This window comes from Stegodyphus dumicola, chromosome 8 (genome assembly GCF_044657685.1).
Source record: "Stegodyphus dumicola isolate Sdum_Otavi_A_Nest chromosome 8, ASM4465768v1".
In the NCBI taxonomy this organism is placed as follows: Eukaryota; Metazoa; Arthropoda; class Arachnida; order Araneae; family Eresidae; genus Stegodyphus; species Stegodyphus dumicola.
In genome coordinates, this window is record NC_140775.1 from 122,163,121 (window position 1) to 122,183,794 (window position 20,674).

Here is a 20,674-nt window from a genome sequence, read left to right on the forward strand (position 1 = left end):
CTCAAGAGGACTTGGCAGTATAAGAGCCCTCATTTTACATGGACACTATACACCTAGAAACATCCTAACATTCTCTAGGATTTGAAGATGGGAGCCAATGACATAACCAGCAATGCTAATCGCCATACAGTTCAAAGTGACATTATCTTTGTACTATAATATATAATATATAAAAGTTTTAATTATTTTAATTTAACAAACATTTTCTATTCTTAAAAAGCAAATTTAAAGTTAATAAATTTAAATGAAATTTAATGCAAACAAATAAATGATTAATTATTGTGGCAAACTAATATACAATATCATTGAAATTCTGAGAGCATATGTAAATCAATTGCAGGTATCTAAATCCATGAATAAATATAAAATTAAAATTCCAAAAATTATTTAATCCTAAAAAATTTTATTTATAAAAATGCATAAGTGAATAATTGTTGAGCAGGCAAGAGACAGACTTATCAAGGGAAAGTTGCCTCCGAACCTAACTCTTCAATTATTCAATTCGTGTTTCGTCGTCCATGTAGACAAGGGTAAAAGTCAAAACTAAAAGTAATACCAAGTGTGGTGAATTACTAAAAAGAAATTTAAACAAGTAAAATTTTGAGAAATTAGACTAGAATTAAAATTAAAAAATTAATAAATAAGAATAGAATACCAAATTTTTTGAAAACCAAAGTAATTTAATTTAATTTTAACTAATTTCTCAAAACATAATTTGTGTGAACTAATATGGAGAAGCAAAGTTGTTTGTAAATGAAATTATTAAAATAAATTATGTTCTAAAGTAATTTTTATAACTGATATTTTGTATTTCAAGAACCCATTTATTGATGCATAGTTTTTATTTTGTTGTCATTAAGTTAAATACTGCATGGTTACAGAATTGAGTATATATTTGTACTTCCATTTTGTACTTTTTTTAAGTGTCTTTTAGATTTTGTACTTTTTCCTTTAAACAGAAGCAAATTTAAGTAGAATATTTTATGTATGATATTTGTATTTCTAACAACAAATACTTCTGACACATATATTTTAAGTTGTGTAGTTCTTTTTCTTCAGAGATATCAAATTTCTGTCAAATGGTTAATGGTTTTTTTTAATTGTTAAGTTTATTTATAAATACAATTTAAAAAAATTGTAAAGAAATGGCTTTTTTTTTTTTTTCTTTTTAAAGGAAGATACTTACTTAGATAGTTTTTTGGCTTTGCTGTGTCAGCATAATATTTTTGTAAACATTCTTTTCTGTAGACTTCTCCTCCTTTGTAAACAGGGGCGGATTTATTTTGCATGAAAGTCAATTGCCTTTCATCATGGCTAAAATGACATAAATCCTTAAATTTGTGAAATTATCAAATTACAAATCAGTTGTATAAATTGGTATTTCTGATGTACCTGCTGAGGTAGGCATTCTTTCTGAGCAGTGTTAAGATGAGATTAAAATGGATATTTTAATATAACCACATATAATTTGGAATAGAATCCGCCCCTGCTGAAAGATAATTTTAAAAGTAGGTGCTTTCACACACAAAAATTAGCTGCAAATGATTTTCAGCTTTGCTTTGCTCATTTTTCTGAGTGCTTCTGTTTTTTTCAGTGCTATGACGTCAGTTCTAAATTTGGTGATGTTCCTGTAATGAAGATGGAAAGGTCTGCTACATGTATGTGGTCATACTGTAAACCAAATGCGTATTTTTTTTTAAGATTTATTTCTGTGCTCTGCTATATTGGCTCACAGATACTGTTACTAATACTTATTAGTAACAGTATCTGGGAGTATCTGTGTCATAGATACTTATCTGTTAATTGTGGACAAAATTTTGGAAAATATGAATTAAAATATTTTATGAATATGTGGAAACATGCAGTACACATTGATGGTAACCATTATTTCATCTTATATTTTTTAAGTAATTTATGTGAGCCAGTATAGTATTTACTTGCATGACCACAGTGTGTTATTCATTCTATGGTAAAGAGATAATTAGAAAAACATATGAGTAATATACATTTTAATTGTGTAGGTTTATTTGGGATTAAAAGATGTGGTGTTCATGTTAATGGCTATGTTAAAAATATCGATGGAAGTAAATGTTTATGGATACAGAAACGGGCATACACAAAGCCAACATGGCCTGGAAAGTTGGACAATATGGTAAGTTTTTAAAATTTCTTTTGGATGTACATAGTGTTTTATAATCTTTCATATGAAAATTTGTTATAATTAAAAAATACAGGGGTTCTTTTAATGCAGTGACAAACACAGAGGCATGACAGGCAATAGGAGGAAAGAGAAGGCAGCAGTCTATTGATCACTGATTTTATTTGTAGGTTGTTTGATAATTTTTAATATAAACAGCATTACAAATGTATGGGCAGCTAACAACAGCAGCACTTTTGTAGTGAGTAGTCACAGTAGAAACAATTACTTGTCTTGTTCATTCTGGAAATTATATGACTGACTACACAAATGGGTGATATGCAGATGTGCATTTGATTTACAGCAGAACAGATGACAGTGGATACTTAGCACAGCAGATGTACTTTTAGCAGTATTTGAGGACACATTTTCTGGACTACAGCATCATCAAGATCGATCGGCAATTAGTTATTGCTGAGTCATGACCATGCTGGCGCTTCAATCAACACTGATAATTTTTCATTTCAGCAGTATTTGAGGACACATTTTCTGGACTACAGCATCATCAAGATCGATCGGCAATTAGTTATTGCTGAGTCATGACCATGCTGGCGCTTCAATCAACACTGATAATTTTTCATTGTTCTGTTTATAGCTTTGCACTCTGCAGTGACTTTGTTGTATACATGCTGTGCAATAATTGCTTTTGTACTTACTATGATATTTGTACAAATTAAGCTTATAATTTTGTCAAGATTGTTTTGTAATTTCATAATAATCCCCAGGAGTATACAAGAAATTCTTTTTTCATAATGCTATTTCTGTAATATCAAAATCTGCATCGATTTGGTAAATACGAATGCCCGGCAAGTAAAAATTTAATGATCAATGATTTCAATGTTATTTTCTGAGGTCTGGATAACTCTTAACCACACCAAAGCCATTTGTATACTATTTCAGTTTTGCCCAGTGCACATATCACTGTATGCTATAACATAATTTTGAGTCATTGTATTTTGTAAATGTCTCAAGCAGCAAGGTGCTATTTCCTGCTATCCCCTAGAAGCAGTAATTTCGTACCACACATGCATAGAAAATTTACTGTCATGGAAATTATGAAATCCCTTGTTTAAAACATACATACAAGTATTTCGCGTATAATGTGCGATCAAAACACATAATTTTGAATAAGATAAGGGTTTCTGTAAATATAAAGGAAAGGCAAAGTATCTATCTGGATTTTTTTATGCTAAAATTTTATTTTTTTTTGTAAAACTTTTCTTGCTAATTTGGCATTTTTTGGCGAACATCATGTCTTTGTATAAGAGTCGCTTTTTCTTCATCATTGCTAATTGTGTGAATTTTCATATGAAAAAAACTGCATCTTTCACACATGTCTTTGCATGGCTGATGAAAATGTAATTTGAAATCTCTTTTAAAGATTTTCCTGTATGTCCATTCATTAACTGAAGTTACATTGTTTTCCTCACGGTTTTGAAGTATAAATTAAGCATGTTTTTAAAGTTTGATTCAGGGTTCAAATACCTTCATTCTGGATTTTGAGATCAGGTGTAGTGACTCTCAAACACCAGGAAACTTCTTATATCTTCTCTCACAGTATTTATTGCTTGTTCACCAGTTTTCTTCCAAGAGCCAATCATTCTCCCATGCATGTCTTTGGAATATCATTTGCTTTTAAGATATGATCAATATGCCCCCATAAATATATTGTAAGTATTTATAAAAAAATTCTTGTGTACTAAAATGTTTCCACGTGGAGTGCTCAGGTGAAATTTATAAGCACAAGTCCTCAGAGTTTCCGATTAATTTCTTGACCTTGATCTTTTCACAGTACATCGATGAACACTTCCATAGAGAAATAAGTTTTGCTTATCGAAATTCCCCATATTCCAGAATTGATCAGAAATTGTTTTGTGTTCTGTTTCATTAATATGTTCTATGCATTTTTTGAGCAGTAACAATTTTTATTTTCAATTTTTTGGAGGCATAACTTTACCATTTTTTGTGCAATATTCTTATCCAGCATTTCTCATAATTTTACATATTCTTTGGGCATATTTTTCTGTATTTTCTTTTGCAGAATCAAAGTTTTGGCTGTATGAAACATCATCCTCATCTGACATAGATTCTAACAGTATAATTCTTCTTTTTGTTATCTTCATTAAACAGGCATTTTTATTGGTGGAATTATTCACATCAACTGCTTCTGAGATTCTTCTTTTGTTTATATTCATGGGCTTTATTACTGTATGATTATATTTACATTAAAATAAAATAAATATCTTAAGTTTTAGTAAAATAATGATTTATTATTAATTCCTACCTGTATCACTATGTGATGTACACCAGAAAAGGAAATTCATAAAAACATTTCAATGCGAATGAAATCTGTTTTTTCTTTCCAAGCAACTACTGATTCATAAATAATTTGTTTGTTACCAAACGAAGAAACAAAAGCTTTTGACATTTCAGGTTAATACATACGTGTATGACATCATGATTGAAATTTAATATAACATCTTTTTATCACGTTTTACTCTTCTTTTATAAGTGTTTAATTAGTAATTATAAGGAAATGGACTTGCACCACTTTCATAATCAATCATTCCATAATTTCATTTATTCACGAATTTTAAATTGATCAAAGCATATGGATATTTTAAAATACTAATTGTGAACTGTTTATAATTAAAATGTGAATACTAAATTATAAATAAATTATGTGATTTCTAAATTTTTTTAAATGGACTTGCACCACTTTCAAAATAAACAGTCCATATAATTGAAAATGAATTGGAAGGTCACCAGTTATGTTGAATTTGAAAATGATACTAGCTGGGGGATTTTTAATATATGTGACTGCATACTGAAATGAACTGAATATCTGTCTTTAAGGCCATATAAACAGTATTTCATGGAATGCCTGCATTTGAATTGAAGCTACTGCTGTACCTCAGTTAAAGCTACAATGTAAACTGCAACAAATGTGCGACACTAATTAGCATCTTATCTAAAGAGTTCTAAGAAAGGTTATATGATTTCAGAAAATACAAACTACATTTTTATGTACTTGCTACTTTGGTCTGAGTTGATATTGAAATCTTATCTGCAGATTTTCATCTGGAATGTGTATATTTGTAACTAGGTGTGCTGAAAAACAAAATTATTTTAGTAGACCTTAACAGTTTGTATATACCCAAAGAAATGCTTCTGGTGTTTTCCTATTCATAATGATTTTTTTTTTTTTTTTTTTTAAAGCATGGATATTTGAAGGAACTATTTTTTTTTCTCTTTTATAAAGCAGATAGAATGTTAAGTAAGCACAGATATTTCAACAATCTCGGATCTAGGGGGGGGGCAAGCCGGGGTCTGTGCCCCGGGCGGCAACTTTTGAGGGCGGCAAATTCAAGCGTGGTGCTGGATCGTATTTGGAATGTTGTGAAATTTTGATACAACGTTAGTAGTTTTAAACCCAGGTTAAAAACCTCTTTTAAGAACATTTATAATTAATTACTCGGAAACCTTTTAATGGAACAAACAGTTAAAAGTAAGCTAAGTACAGCTGAATACGACTCTAAAGATAAGATCAGAGCGAGGACAATAGAGGGACTCCAGGCGTCACTGACAACATCAGACGACCTTGTCCTTCTGCTAACCCAACATGTAATTTTATTGCAAAGGTACTCTGTAAACTCCTTGGTCTTTTGTCCTTGTAAATGACGTCTGAGTCCCTCTGTTATCCACTTTCTCTAGGCGGGGATATTCAAACGAGAAACAGAACGATATCATAGAGGGTCTTGTTTTCATATCGACACCTCTTGCGAAATAAATGGGGAAGCATTGTAACTCTTTCCTAATACCCAATACAAATTAACCTTGGACCAATGAAATAATTTAAATTAATGTATGTCGAGAATATACAACAGAAATTGAGTAAGGCGGTGTTTTGGTTTTTTGCAGCTAGTCGGCAACATAGGTTTTAAAAATAGATTTATTATTTTTATAATTTTTAAAGTTTTTTTTTTTTTTTTAGTTTGGGTTTTTTTCTGCTTTTTCATTTTCTTTTAATATGCCTGCTTCCAATATTCCTCACCATATTAAGTGAGACGTAACCATTTAGTTAGCGTGCGCATCCGTGACGCGACCATAAGACTGCTGAGTGTAATTACATCGATTTTTAGCTTTTCTTATTAAGGTAGACCAAGGAGTTTATGGAGTACCTTTGCAATAAAATTACATGTTGTATATTATTTAGGGTAAAAGAAATCATGGGAGCGTCTAGAAAGAACTCTCAGGGGCAGAACATAGAAAAAGAGCAAAGAATCAGAGAAAAGAAAGAGAACAGAAAAAACAAATTGCAGCTAAAATGAAAAAAAAAAGGCTTCTCAGAAAAGACGAACCGTCAGACCCTGCCGCAACTTCCGATGAAACCGAGATTCTAAAGGATATTGATATTTCTTGCAATTTGAATGACCAAGATGAATAATCTTCATGTATCATTCTCAGACTACATTTCAGCAACTGAGAGAGTAACCTTCTTCATCGACCTCAAACGAACATCTATAGAGGACATAAAATTAGGAGATAAAGTATTTTCTCATTTAGGTGCGTGTGGGCAGCAGAAAGAAGACTTAAAAAGTTTTGATTTATCGGACCCAGGTAGTTGGCCAGTTACAGAAAAAAAATTTAGCGATCTTTCTTAAGCAGTCAAGCTGCATTATTAGCCAAACATCATCCAGAAAACGTAGACCTTAGGTCCACTGAACGTAGTGGAAGACATCTGATATCTTCATTGTGGCACAGAACATTAACAAATAATGAAAAGATTAACAGATCTTGGTTTATATATTCTAAACTTAAAAATGTAATTTTTGTACACCCTGTGAGATTTGCCAGAAACATGGCACTGCCGCTACATCAGCATTGTGTACTACAGGATTAATTAACTGAAAAAAAGCTTCAGAAAGGTTAATTGAGCACAAAGCATATGAAATCCACAGAGGGTGCATGATTCGACATTCGAAGTGGAAAATTCGATTACAACAAATGAAACAGTGTCAAGGCATCGATCATGACATTTTAGCGACTAATTCACACAGAGAAAGAAAAATGGGGAGAGATCCTACAGGTAGTTATGGCTGTATTGTATCTTTTAACAAACTGTCTTTCCGTGGGTGTGATGAAACCCCTAGCAGTCTGTTCACTAAGTGTCCTCGGCCTAGTCAAGACAATTTTTTGAATTTAATGACTTTGCTAGCCAAACGTAACTCACTTCTTAAGTACCAGTTAGAACACCTAAAAAAGGGACAAGTATCATATTTAACAAAGATAATTCAAAATGAAATTACTGATATAATGGCGAAAACAGTTCGCAATAGCATTTTAAATGACATTAAAGAAGCCAAATATTATAAAATAATGTTCGATTGTATTCCAGAAGTGTCGCATACAGAACAAATGAGCCAGGTGATTCGATACGTAAAAAATATGTGGTGATGTGTGTGAAATAAAGGGGAGCTTCATTGATTTCATAGAAGTTGGTGGAAAGACAGGAGAATGCATTTCTCAACGGATTGTGGGAAAACTGACTCTTGATGGTTGTGATATTGGATAATGTGGTGGTCAATCTGACGATAACGGATCTAATATGGCTGTACTTATAACGGAGTACAAGCCAGGATTGCAGAAATGAATCAGTTGGCCGAATATGTGCAATGTTTGGCTTACTCTTTGAGTCTTGTAGGCGTGCATTCTGCCTCATCTTGCCCCGAAGCCTAAATATTTAGCTTTTTTGTCAGATCCACTATTCGATGGGATATTACAAAAAGATGTACAGAAACCAACTTAAAAGGAAGCAGCCAGACAAGATGGTCGGCAAAATATGTGGCTGTGAGAGCTCTTCTAACAAATTTACCAGAAGTAGTAAAATCCTTGAAAGAAATTAATTATCTTTCTCTTAGTGCAGAATCAAAGTACTAAGCAGGACATCTGCTACATGTTGTAAAAAATTTTGAATTTATTATCAACCTGATAATTTGGGCTAATTAATCAAATAAATATTGAAATTCAAAAGGAAGATACTGTTCTTGCGCGTACCGTCGCATTAATGGAATGTCTGACCAAAACTTTGAAAAAAATGAGGGAAATTCCTATGGCATATTGGATAGAAGAAACTAAAGCAGCAACCGAAAAAATTGAGATTGAACCTATTTTGACAAATAAATTAATTCTAAAGCACAAAAAGCAATTTGATGAGTTGTACGAGGACGAATCATGAACACTTCATCCTGTTCAGCTATTTTCTAATGCAATGAAAATTGTATTTGATCAAATCTTATCAGAAATTAAAACGAGGATAAACAATGCTACTACACTAAATTCAAATTTCGCATTTCTCGTTGGTCGTGAAATATTGAATATGTCAACTGAAGAATTGCAAAAGAATGGAACAGATCTTGCACGAAAATATGAGCGAGATCTAAACGCATTTGAGTTCTGCCAGGAACTTGCAAAGGCTAGAGTTCTTTTATCTCTTGCTACAGATCTACACCTATAATTTTCAGGATGTCTTTTAAAATATTTGTATTGCCCTGCAGATTTACTCTACGCTTCCAACTACATCCGCAAGTGAGCGAAGTTTTAGCAAATTAAAACTTAATAAAAACTATCTGAAATCATCCATGAACCAGGGAGCATTTATCAAGTCACGCAGTTCTGGCAATCGAAAATCAAACAGTACATCAAGTTAATTATGACGATGCCATAGATTTATTTGCAGAACAAAAGGCTCGCAGAGTAAAATTTTAATTCCGTAATATTTTAAGAGCATTAGGTAAGAACTTAAAATTATTAATGAAATAAGAATTATGAAAAGAAGTACAAATACTAACTTTTTCCTTTCAGCAGTAGCTCGTATTGTTGTTAAGTATAGCTAATGAAAGTTAGTAACGTAATTAATCAGCTCATCGATTGTCCCAACTTATGTTATCTATTGTTTGTAACTAAAGATTATTTTTATTACGAGTGCATATTTGATTGAACGTTAGGACTTACTTATTTAAGTATGTTATTGAAAAAAAGGATTTGATTATTCATTGTATTAGTGATTTGTAAATTGTATATATTCATTTAAGCTATTATTAGTAATGTGACATTTCTATTTTTCGTACTATGCTGAACTGCTTTAGTATTTAGTAGTGAATTACTTTCCATTACTATGGCTAGTTATTGCAAACATTGCAAAACTACATATTTCAAAGGAAACACAAATTTGATTATTACAGTGCAAAAATAGTCTTTTGTATGGATATGTAAATATTTATTATGTTATTGGGCTGTGTGAGGCCGATAGTAGAGTTCTTGAGTAGTCTACATAAAGGCGTTACAGGGAAATGGAATTTTAAAGTGCCAGGTTAATGTTGTGATTTTAGAGAATTTGGTGTGTTCATTATTGAATCTATTTCATTCGTGATTTGTAACTTATATATATTTGTTTAAGATATTAATTAGTAATGTGTCAGTTCTATTTTTTTTTACTATGCTGAACTGCTTTAGTATTTAGTACTGAATCATTTTCCATTGGTCTGGCTAGATATTGTTGCAAATATTGAAAAACTGCGTATTTCAGAGAAAATGTAAATTTGATTGATTATTACAGTACAAAAATAGTCTTTTTTGTGAATATGTAAAATTTTATTATGTTATCGGGCTTGTGAGGATGATAGTAGAGTTGAGTAGGCTACATGAAGGCATTATTGTGAAATGAATTTTTAACATGCTGGATTAAAGTTACTGTTAGTATCAAGAAATTGGTATAAAATTATTCAATCCATTGCATTAGTGTTTGTAATTTGCTTAAACAATATTTTTTATTACTTAGTAGTGTGTGATTCCCCTTTTTGTACTGTGCTGAACTATTTTAGTACTGAATCGTTTTCTATTAGTATCATTTATTAGTATGAGTAGGTATTGTTGCAAATATTGATAAAAATCCCTATTTCAGGGAAAATGGAAATTTGATTATTTCAATGCACCGGAGAAGAAACTGGATTAGGAGGGTTTGCGTGGGTTTTTAATTATGTAACTTTTGGTATGTATGTTGGGCCACCAGCGGCTGAGAGGTAAAGCCTGAACACTAGCAATTCGGTCAGGGGTTAGAATCAAGCGAATTAGCGGGCTGTATGGGTGTTTCCGTCGTTTCGCTCATGCAGAACTTGCATATGAGCCAATTATTCTTAGAAAGTCCTCAGCGATTTCTCCTCTTAGGCAGGTGCTTTGTCATAAGTAAAGAAATTAAACCATTTGTTATGTATATTTCTTTTATAGCAAAAATGGCACATAAAGAATTTCTTATTATAAAATGGATTTTACATTTTATCTCAAACCTTACATATTTCTATGTTTATTCAAAGAATTAAAATTTGTTAGAGAAATGTAAAGGAAGATGAGTGAGGGCGGCAGTTTTAAGTTTTTGCTTCACCTAGAAAAAATGCTAAATCTGGCGCTGTATTTCAAATGAATAACTTGAATATTCCTCATAATCATTGCCACGTCTGTCAAACTAGATTTGATTTCATTTACCGTATATGCCCGCGTATAAGTCAACCGCCCCCCAATTCGACATAAAAAATTCGTAGAAAATAAGAAACCCATGTATAAGTCGTATTGTTACAATCACTACTAGAGCCTTCGTCGTCATTTTCACTTTCAAAAACAGCATCATCTTCCTTCCGTCTAGTTCGTTGCTAATACAACATTTTTTAAATGATTTTATAATCATTTCAGAGGGTATTTCATTCCGAGCATCTTTAACCCACTGAGCAATTAATGTAATATCGGGCTTTTTAATGTTGCCTCCCTTTGTAAATGTTGTAAATTTTAACGTGTACGCCTGTTAACAAAAGTATTTCATGAATGAACAATAACTATTATAAAGACTTATACGTACGTAAAAACTATCTGCATTTCTCTTTTCTTGGCGTGTTGGTGAAACTTTTTTATTGCTCGATATTGATCGGTTCTTCAGGGGCCGAAAATTCTTTGGTTTAATCGAAACTTACTCTAGTTAAAGTATGAAACTCTGTGATTAGTTCGTCACATAATTTAAGTCATGAAATTACTTCAAGTAAGTGACTTATTTGATAAGTTGTACAATTTGAGTGCGGGAAGAAAACAACTGCATCATATAAAGATATTTTTGAACTTCCGATTCTTTTAATTTTTTATGGCCCCGCGTATAAGTCGACCCCTCCAATTTAAAGTCTCTTTTTTGTTTAAAATATCTCGACTTATACGCGGGTATATACGGTATTCATTTTAACTTCTTGTTTCAGTCCTTCATGACTGACTGACTGAAACAGAATAGACATTAATTAGGAATTGTGACAATAAACATGCGAGTCTGAAAGCATCAACACGGAATATCTAATTTCTACCATTTGAGATACTATGTGAAAAAAATCTGATGTGGCCAGAATATGATGTCAGTTACATGTTAAGAGATGGAATTGTCAGAATAGCACTGAACTTTATTTAAGTAAACTAATCACTTGTGGTTGATTATTTGTAAATAAAATCTAATTTGTTTATAAACTTTATTTAAACACTATTCATTTTTTATTATTCTGTTTGCCCATAGTGATAGCTATGTGCTTATTATACATCCCTTTCTCATGCTTTTGAAAATATTGCATTGATTGTAGTATATCCACTGGTCATTATAGTGTTTCGGATTCACACTCAATGACTTAACAATCACAAAGTTTTTAAAAGCAGCATATTTTTAGCATTCTCGATAATGTTAAGTGTTCCTATACATTTCTTTTTTAATTTTTCCTCAGTTTATGATGTCAGTGTTCAGTTGTCTTAATAAAATGACCAACTTTTATATTTGTCATTTTAGCTTTATTTATTAAACATCACTTTCTTCATACTTACATTACATAAAACTCAACAAAAGAATTAAAAAGTCCTTAAAATCAGCATAATTTAGAATTCTCAATAGGTGTTAATTTTTGCCATAAGTTTTTCTTTTATGTTTGCTGTATTATTTCTCTAAAACTAATACATAGTGATAAAATTTGGTGGCAGCATTCTTTTATCTGAAAAGTAATTCAACACAAAAGGAAAGCAAACACAAAATTGTGGATTGCAGATAATGCATTTAATTGCTTCATGACAAGAGCTTGTCTTCGTAATGAGCTTATTCACATTGCACTTAGCATGATTCCAAGAACATTTTTAATGCTTCTAAATGTAATATAGTGTTCTCAATATCATACATATTTTAAATGCCCAATTTGAGAGCTTTTGGATTATCTCATAATATTTTTATTTATTTATTTTTACAGAAGTCTATTGGAAGCTTCAAGTAAAGTAGCTCTCCTGATTTAACATTTTCAGTCGAAATCCAATATGTAATAATATAAAAGTTTTAGGATTAAAATTTAAAAGTTTTAGCTTATACATATTTTAATATAGTTTTTAATTAAAAACTGTTATGGGCTTCATGTAAGTTACCACTTTTGTTGTCCAGTTTTACCCCAAATCTAATCAACTCTTGATATGGATAGGATGCCTTTATAACATAGCTGTATCTTTATGCAAGTTGACTGCTGTTCAAAAAGACATAAGTCTTCATAAAGATAATGCAGCATAGGTAAAGATGACATGTACAAACTGAAGATAAGTTTCTGGTTTGGCTCTGATTGTCGTCTCTTTTATGTCAGTCTGGCATTTTTCACAATGATGCATGTCATCTTATACAATTTCGATTTTCATTCCAAATACTGATTAATTAATTAAGCAGGGAATGAAATAAATCTTAGGTACATTTATGAAAAGTGCTGAATTGGTAGTGAAAAAGAGCATAACGTTGCCAAAGATTTTGGCAATTAGAACAGTTTTTCAGGTTGTGTTTCTTAGAAGAGGTCTCTGATATTTCAACAAATTAAACTCTATTTTTACAGAAATAACAGACTACTATACCCATAAGGGGTGAAAAAAAGTATGCTGCGGGGGGGGGGGGAGAGGACATTTCTATATTTGCCGTTCTACTGGGCCGATTGACTAAACTCAAATTGCGTTTTTCATGTCTTGAAAGCGCGGCTTTGGATATATTAGATTTATATATAGCACTGTTCTAACACAGGTATTTTGACACAAAATCGGATTTTTTTCTGAAGTGACATACCAATTGTTTTCCATATTTCGGTTCTACGACTCAAATTATGCGTAGATATTAAATTTTGTAAAATTTGGTGCGAAATTTACGGAGAAATTCAAACATTTACCTTGGCACAAATTTTTCAGTTTTCGCCAAAAATAATTCACTTGGCAAACTTCTTAATATGTGGCAACCAATTTTCCTTTCCCTTCCATTATGCTGGAGTGGGAAAAAAGACACCTTGTACCTACCTTTTTACATTGTGCATGAGCAGGAAAAAAATCCCATCATTTCTACTTCCAAATAAGTTTAGAAAAGTGTCTGAACAACATTTGATGTTTTATTGCTTTCAACAAATATGCCAAATTTCAAAGCACACCAATATATAAATTCACGTATATCTTCGAAAATTTTGAATAAAAAACCGTAATTTTTTGCAGGTATGCTTAGAAATACGTCTACTTTAAGATGATGGTAAAAATTTTATAGATTATAATTCAAAAATTTTTATTAAAAATTTATAAAAATTATTTAAATTATCTGTATTAAAAATGGAGTAGATCATGGAACAATGGTAGCTAATCTTAGATTGGATTTTTAGTGAGAGTGGATTGGCGCCATTGAGTTTTTATTGTATTCATATGTAGTATGAATGAGCCAATTTCTCTTGAAAAATCCTTTATGAATACATTCTAAGCCAAGTAACTCTTGCATATTTTACTGTTATCAATAAACTAACTAATCATAATTGTGTGTAGAATTTTGTGTAGGTAATAAAATAATGATGTACTCTACTGATAATTTATCTACAGTTACTGTAAAGTAGTAAGTGTGTGTATGTATGTATGTATATGTAAAATATAAAATATCGGTACTTTTCGGTAATAAAATAATGATGTAGTCTACTGATAATTTATCTACAGTTACTGTAAAGTAGTAAGTGTGTGTATGTATGTATGTATATGTAAAATATAAAATATCGGTACTTTTCCGTTTTGCTCGCATAGGCAATAAAGTTGCCAGTAATGGTACAGTTGATGCCAAACAGAATATCCTCGCTAGTAACCTTTACGCCTCACTTTCAAAATAAGTCGCAGCCATTTCTTATCAGATTGATTGTTTCTTTCAATACTGGCATACAAATACATAGAATTCTTACCAAATAGTTCAATTTTATGCCCTAAGGCCATTTGCGGTAATTCAGTTAGGATGCAATCGCACCACTCACTCGAAGGCAAAAATATAGAAAAGACAAAGTCAAGTGTTAAATTCATCAGTTTTAATGAGAATGCACTAGCGAAGCAGTTTTACTTAATTTCTGAGTAAGCTATTCATATGAATTGAAATAATTCTTGCATTTAAACTTATATTCCAAATTAAGATTTAACTTGAAATTAATGTAAATAATTAATGAGAGAAATAGATTTTTGTAATGTAGTTTATGTGAGATGAGATCACTTGGGGTCAAGTGTTATGAACTGGTGAATCAGGATGTTGAATCATGAAAGTATAGTAAATTCTTAAATTAACGTCTTTTTACAAATTTATTGTCTTTATTTATTGGCTTTTTACAAAATTTTAAACAATATTAAAATGTTTATGCCTTCAAAATAAAAAATTCTTAGAACTAACATTCATTAACATTTTTTATTTTTGTATATTGTATGTTGTCGCCAATAAAGTCTGCTTGGTGAGATTTGCACCGGCAAAATGAAAAAGTACCAAAATATCTATTTTTCAAATAATAAATTAATAATAGCTTTGTAACTCCTGTCTTCATTCTAAAAATAACAGAGCAATAATTTATCTAACTCCCTGAAATTCTTATCGATGAAACCATAACCCAACATCTGGACATTAATGTGTCATGTGATCTGAAATTGAATTCTGTATAAAAGGTTAACTATATTGCAGCTCTGTTTGTGCACATGAGCACATGGACCACCAAAGAAAAATTGAAAAAAAAATTATTAACAAATTTAATAAAATAATATTAAATACACTTTCAGATTTTTATCAGTTTCCAGGATGATCCCCCTTTTTAAATATGCTAATACATAGCTAACATACTGTATTGTAGGTTAGTATAGCATAGAGCATTTAGTTTTTCCTTGATCACACTTGTGATCAAAGAAGTGCCCTTGAAAAATATTTCATGGGAACAGAAGTGGACAGAGGCGGGAAATGGTGCCGCTGATACCATTCCATTCGCACATCTTCAATGTGCAAAGTTTATATTGTTTACAGTTACCGTGTCCGAATTTTCCCTGTGTTTGCTATATTCAGTTTGTTATTTGTTTTTCCTTTTTATTACTTATTATGTTATCTTTTTTATACGTATTTTTTTATGAACTAGTGTAAACAGCTAAGATGGTACTTAGTAAAATCAGTGTGCCAGAACTAAAGTAATTACGTTTTTCAACATTTTCTTTAGTAAGAAAAATTGAAACGAAATTTCTCAAATCAACTATTTGTGACAAAATATAAGACTGAGATTCTAAAATGAAATTCAAACCCGATCTGTGTGAGAAATGTTCTTGGATTTGTAGATGCAAATTAACTAACAGGCTGTTTTGTTTTCTTTATCTCATCAAAAGAGAATGGTTATTCAAGTTGGGTGAATTATGATGTTGCTAATTAATCCCACCTAACTCATCAAATAATTGGCATGAGTTCTCACATTCGCATTTAAACTTCATCTTAGAATTTAATTTGCTAGGAAAAGTGGATATTTGCTAAGAACTGGACAATGTATTTAGTTCAAATCTTGAAAGAGACAATGAGTAGGTTATAAAAGTCATTATGCTCTAAAAAAAGTAGTGATTATGTTTAGTTTTGCGGTGCATTTGAACTTACACTTTGAGGGCATGATGAATGTGAGAATGCATTAAATCCAGGAGTTTTCAGAGATCTTATCAGCTTCTCAGTCGAACTTGATTTATCTTTTAAAAACCATCTTGCTGGTGGCAAAGTTTTTAAAGGAACATCAAAAGAAATTCAAAATGATTAATTAAAGTGCATGCTCAGTGTTTATAAAAACCACATAAAAAATGAGATCTCAAAAGCAAGTTTTGTTTCAGTAATAATAGATGAAACTACTGATGTTTTATCCACTTTTCAATTGTTTGTCATTTTCGATATGTTTTAAATAATGGACCACCATTGAGAGATTATGGGAATCCATGAATCTGAGCATGAAGTAAAATCTATAGCTGAATGTATCCAAGCAAATTTGAAAAAAGTAGTTGTCAAACCCAAGAAATTAATATCACAGAGCTACAATAGTCAAGCATAATGAGTGGTGATCATGCTGCTGTCATCAACAAGTTTTTATTCAACGTACTTACAAGAATTCACAGTTTGTACATTGCTATATGCATCAGCTCAGTTTCATTGTTGGGGAAGCAACCAGTCAAAATCAGGAAATTCTAGTATTTTTTTCCAACTTGAGTGATATTACTAACTTTCTTAATGACTCTCACAGAGAACTGCTGTTCTATATGAAACTGTTAGAAAAAGTATACTTTATAGTCCAGCTACCAGATGGAATATGAAGAGTCAAACCATCAATATAGTGTGTAAAAATACGGAACACTTGATTGAATGTATAAAAAAAATAGAGTCAACACATAAACAAGCTGTAGTAATAAAGTAAGCAGATGTTATTTGCTGTATGTTAAAAGACTTGGAATTTATGTTTTGGCTTAGTGTTTTACAATATTATGTGACTTGTCGATGTGTTATACATTTAGCTTTAGAAAACACTAACTGGTGTAGCACACACTAGAAAGCAAGCAAACATTTCCCAGTAGTCATTAGAGAAGAAAGAAGAGAATAGATACAGTGATGAAGGAGATATCAGAATCTTAAAACTTAAGAAAATGGAAGAGAGAAAACATTCATATAAATAGAACTGTACTCTGCTAGCTTGCTTCTCTCTTTCTCCCCTCTAAGCTCTAAAATTCCAGAGTACAAGAAAATGTTTCCAACTCAGATCCTTGACCAACAACTGATGTTTATTATGTTACAGAAGGATCATCTGAAAGCTGAACTAGGACTAACTTACAGAAGGTCAGATTTCTGAAATATGATTGGTGCCATTACTCTTCTACAATTTTTTAAAGAAAATAACTTATGAACTTTTTGGAGACCAACAAACTGTTGCTAATTATTGTTACTATTCCAATGACTGCTGAAGCAGTGAGATGCATCTCAACTCTAAAACAAGTTAAGGCATTTTTAAGAATCACTATGAGCGAGGAGAGACTAAGTGCTTTAGCCATGCTCTCAACTGAAAAAAGCATGATAAATGACCTACCTAAATTCAATGAAAGTACTATTGATTTATTTACCTCAAAAGAAGACAGATAAGTGGATTTAATTTACAAAACTTGTACTTGACTATTTTGCTGTCAACATTCAAAGATATATTGTAAGCAATATTATGGTTTTATTACCTTCCATCATAAGAAATAAAATATTACAATTTTGCTTACCTAGGAGAACTTGTTTCCTTTTAGTGGCTTTGTTTTCCTCTAACTTGCAAAAAACACAAATGTATTTTAATTTGTAAATTACAATGTATTTGCATATCTAATTTTCGAAATTTGTTTTGTGAACCTCTATTTAAATAAAGCACAAACCGTCACTGCTTTAGAGCCTGTTAAGAAGGTCGAAACAGCAGTCAATAATTATTGAAGAGTGTGTATCATTTCAGAAGCAAATAGCTTGAATGGCAGCTCTGGAAACTGATAAACCTTTGAAAATGACCAAGTTGAGTCTGTAGTTCTAGCAGGGCTCGGTGGATGGATGCAATTTCACCGTCAAGAGCTGTTGCATGTCAACCAATGGGTATACATACTTCTAAATTAATTATATACATACATACATATATTGCCGTTTGTATTTTTTAAGCAGTATGTTTTCAAAGTAGATTAGATCACTGAACAGTGGTAGTTAGTCTTAGACTGGGTTTCTAGTGAGAATGTGCTGTTTTTTTACGAATAGAGAATGTTTGTTAAATTCATAAGTATGCTTTATACATACATACATACATATATATATATAATATAAATTAAGACATGACCAGAACTATGAAATATGCCTAATAATAATGTTAGGAAATATGTCTAATAGTAATGTTAGTTTTGGAAATCATATTCAGACAACTAAACAAAGCTAGCTTAGGAAATGGTGTTCTCGCAACTAAACAAAACCAGTATAAAGAAACTGTGGGTTAAAAGTGTTAAAATATCTGCAGGAATAATATCTGGTTAAGTGCAAACTAAGCAACATTATTGATCAGAAAGTAAAAAAGCATCAATCATTAATTCTGCATGGAAAAGTCTCCAAACTAATAGCCAAAATACGTACATACTCTTTCTGATGTTTCTAAAGCGCATACATAATGTACTGTTTTTAATGCTTCTTGTTGTTGGTAACAAGGGAGAACCTGCGGATGTAGAAATCAATTGCAAAAATTGAATAAATTTGAATTCACTGGATTAGCAAAGCAGTTTGATTATCTATTCACAGCATTGTAATTACATTTTTGATTAAGTTAATATAAAACAGAAGCAAAACGTACCCAAGTATTAGTAAAAATAACCCTAATGTAAAAATGTTCAGCATAGGGCCACCAGCTATTCCATGTATAGTTAAGGCAGCCTGAAAGCGATTAAATGGGATATTACATATAAAGCATTTAAAAAAAACAGGCTGAGAGTTTTAAATTTCTGTCATCTGAAAAAATTTAGAACGAAATTACTAACTTCAAGTATGCCGCCTAGTTGTTCTGCCATGAACACAAGAGCTGTTGTTATTTCTCATCCCCGTGACCAGCAGAGCTAGATCAGGTCCTTGAGCCCATTCGTACTGAAAAAGTCCAGTACAAAAAAAGGATCATGAACCAAATCCTGTCTGGTAAGCTCCAGACAAGATAAGATGTGATCAGGAGAGGCCTGTGCTGTAGAATACTTAGTGCATATTTCAAAGTGTTTATTACCACTGACAAAAGTTATTGATAACTGGCCACTGAGGAATCTAGTAAGGGCAGTTTGATCTCGTCTATTGCTGCTCTGAACCAAGGAGCCACCAGGGCACTTACTCTGATACCAAGGGTACACTGGTGGGACCATCCAAACGGCCTTATTCTTTGCCTTACCTTTAGAAAATACAGTGAAAAGTCGTTAATCCGGACTCATCGGGACTTCGGCGATTCCGGATTATCGATTTTTCCGGATTATAGATCATCAGTTTAAATCTGGTAAGATGGCATGCAGAAATTATAAAATTAAAAATATGAAACCGTAATTTATGAAATAAAGAACAATTATGATCTAAAATGTATCAAAATTTACAAAAAAAAAAAAAAAAAAAAAAAAGGGGGCCTAATATTTATTTGTTTACTTTATTAAACATTTCTTTCAATGTAAGTTGTTTAATTTGCTCCGTTTTTTATGTGATAATACTTTCTCTTTAATTCTATAAACAGACATAATTTCTTGTTCAGTTACAAAGTTCCGCTATTCAAGTCCTATAATTGCTGTGTCAAGAATACCAACTAATTTGTCAATCGAAATTTTTTCGTTTTCAATAACCTCTGTGTCACTTTCTTCGCTATCGGAAGTGAATTATAATGACGAGGAATTTGATTTGAATCATATCAAAGACAGAGTACATCGAGATGAAATACTACATTTAGTAAGGAATTGTAAGCCAAATAAAATAAAAACATCTGCCCTGAAGATAAGAATAGTGCTGACAGATCAACTTCCAATTCATTGCACGCCGCGGAGTTGAAGATAAACAAATATTAAATTTTAGATAAACAAAGGATATTCCTTTATCCATTTTTTGCAGCAATTCCAATTCGAAGATTAAGGAACAACGCAATCTGCAACATTAACTGAATTAAATAATTTTAGCTTAGCGTATACCGTCTGTTATACATTAAACGCGCATGCGTAAACGTATTTTGGGCTTGCGCACATCACATATTCGCAGCCGTAAAGGTCATACACTCATGCGTAGAAAGTTTGTAGCTTTGTGGTCCGGATTATAGATCATTCCAGATTATGGGTGTCCGAATTAACGACTTTTGACTGTAGTTCCATTTAAGTAAGAGGAGCGGCAGGTGTTGTGGTCTCGCTAGCACCAGCTGTAGCCAAGCTGTCTGCAACTTCATTTACAGCAATGTCGACATGGGACGGAATCCACTGAAAGTGGATCCGATAAGAAAGGGAAAGTTGTTTTAGTTTCCTGAGGATGTCTGAACTTGTACTATCCCTCACATTATGGCAATCAGCTAAATGCTGAACAGTGCTTCTACTATCCGAAAAGATCCAGATATC

The 20,674-nt window shown here is 31.8% G+C and overlaps 1 protein-coding gene across 3 annotated transcripts in view; it reads left to right on the forward strand.

The window, feature by feature from the left end:
• Nucleotides 1–20,674, forward strand: part of LOC118201042 (uncharacterized) — a 100,365-nt gene that overhangs the window by 35,194 nt on the left and 44,497 nt on the right. For all 3 annotated transcript variants that reach the window (XR_004760187.2, XM_035373061.2, XM_035373060.2), the window contains exons 3-4: nucleotides 1,595–1,658; nucleotides 2,022–2,152. Coding sequence is in view for 2 of the 3 variants with exons in the window: in XM_035373061.2 (XP_035228952.1) it covers nucleotides 1,595–1,658; nucleotides 2,022–2,152 (195 nt within the window). In the remaining variant the exon portion in view is untranslated. The remainder of the gene's footprint in view (nucleotides 1–1,594; nucleotides 1,659–2,021; nucleotides 2,153–20,674) is intronic.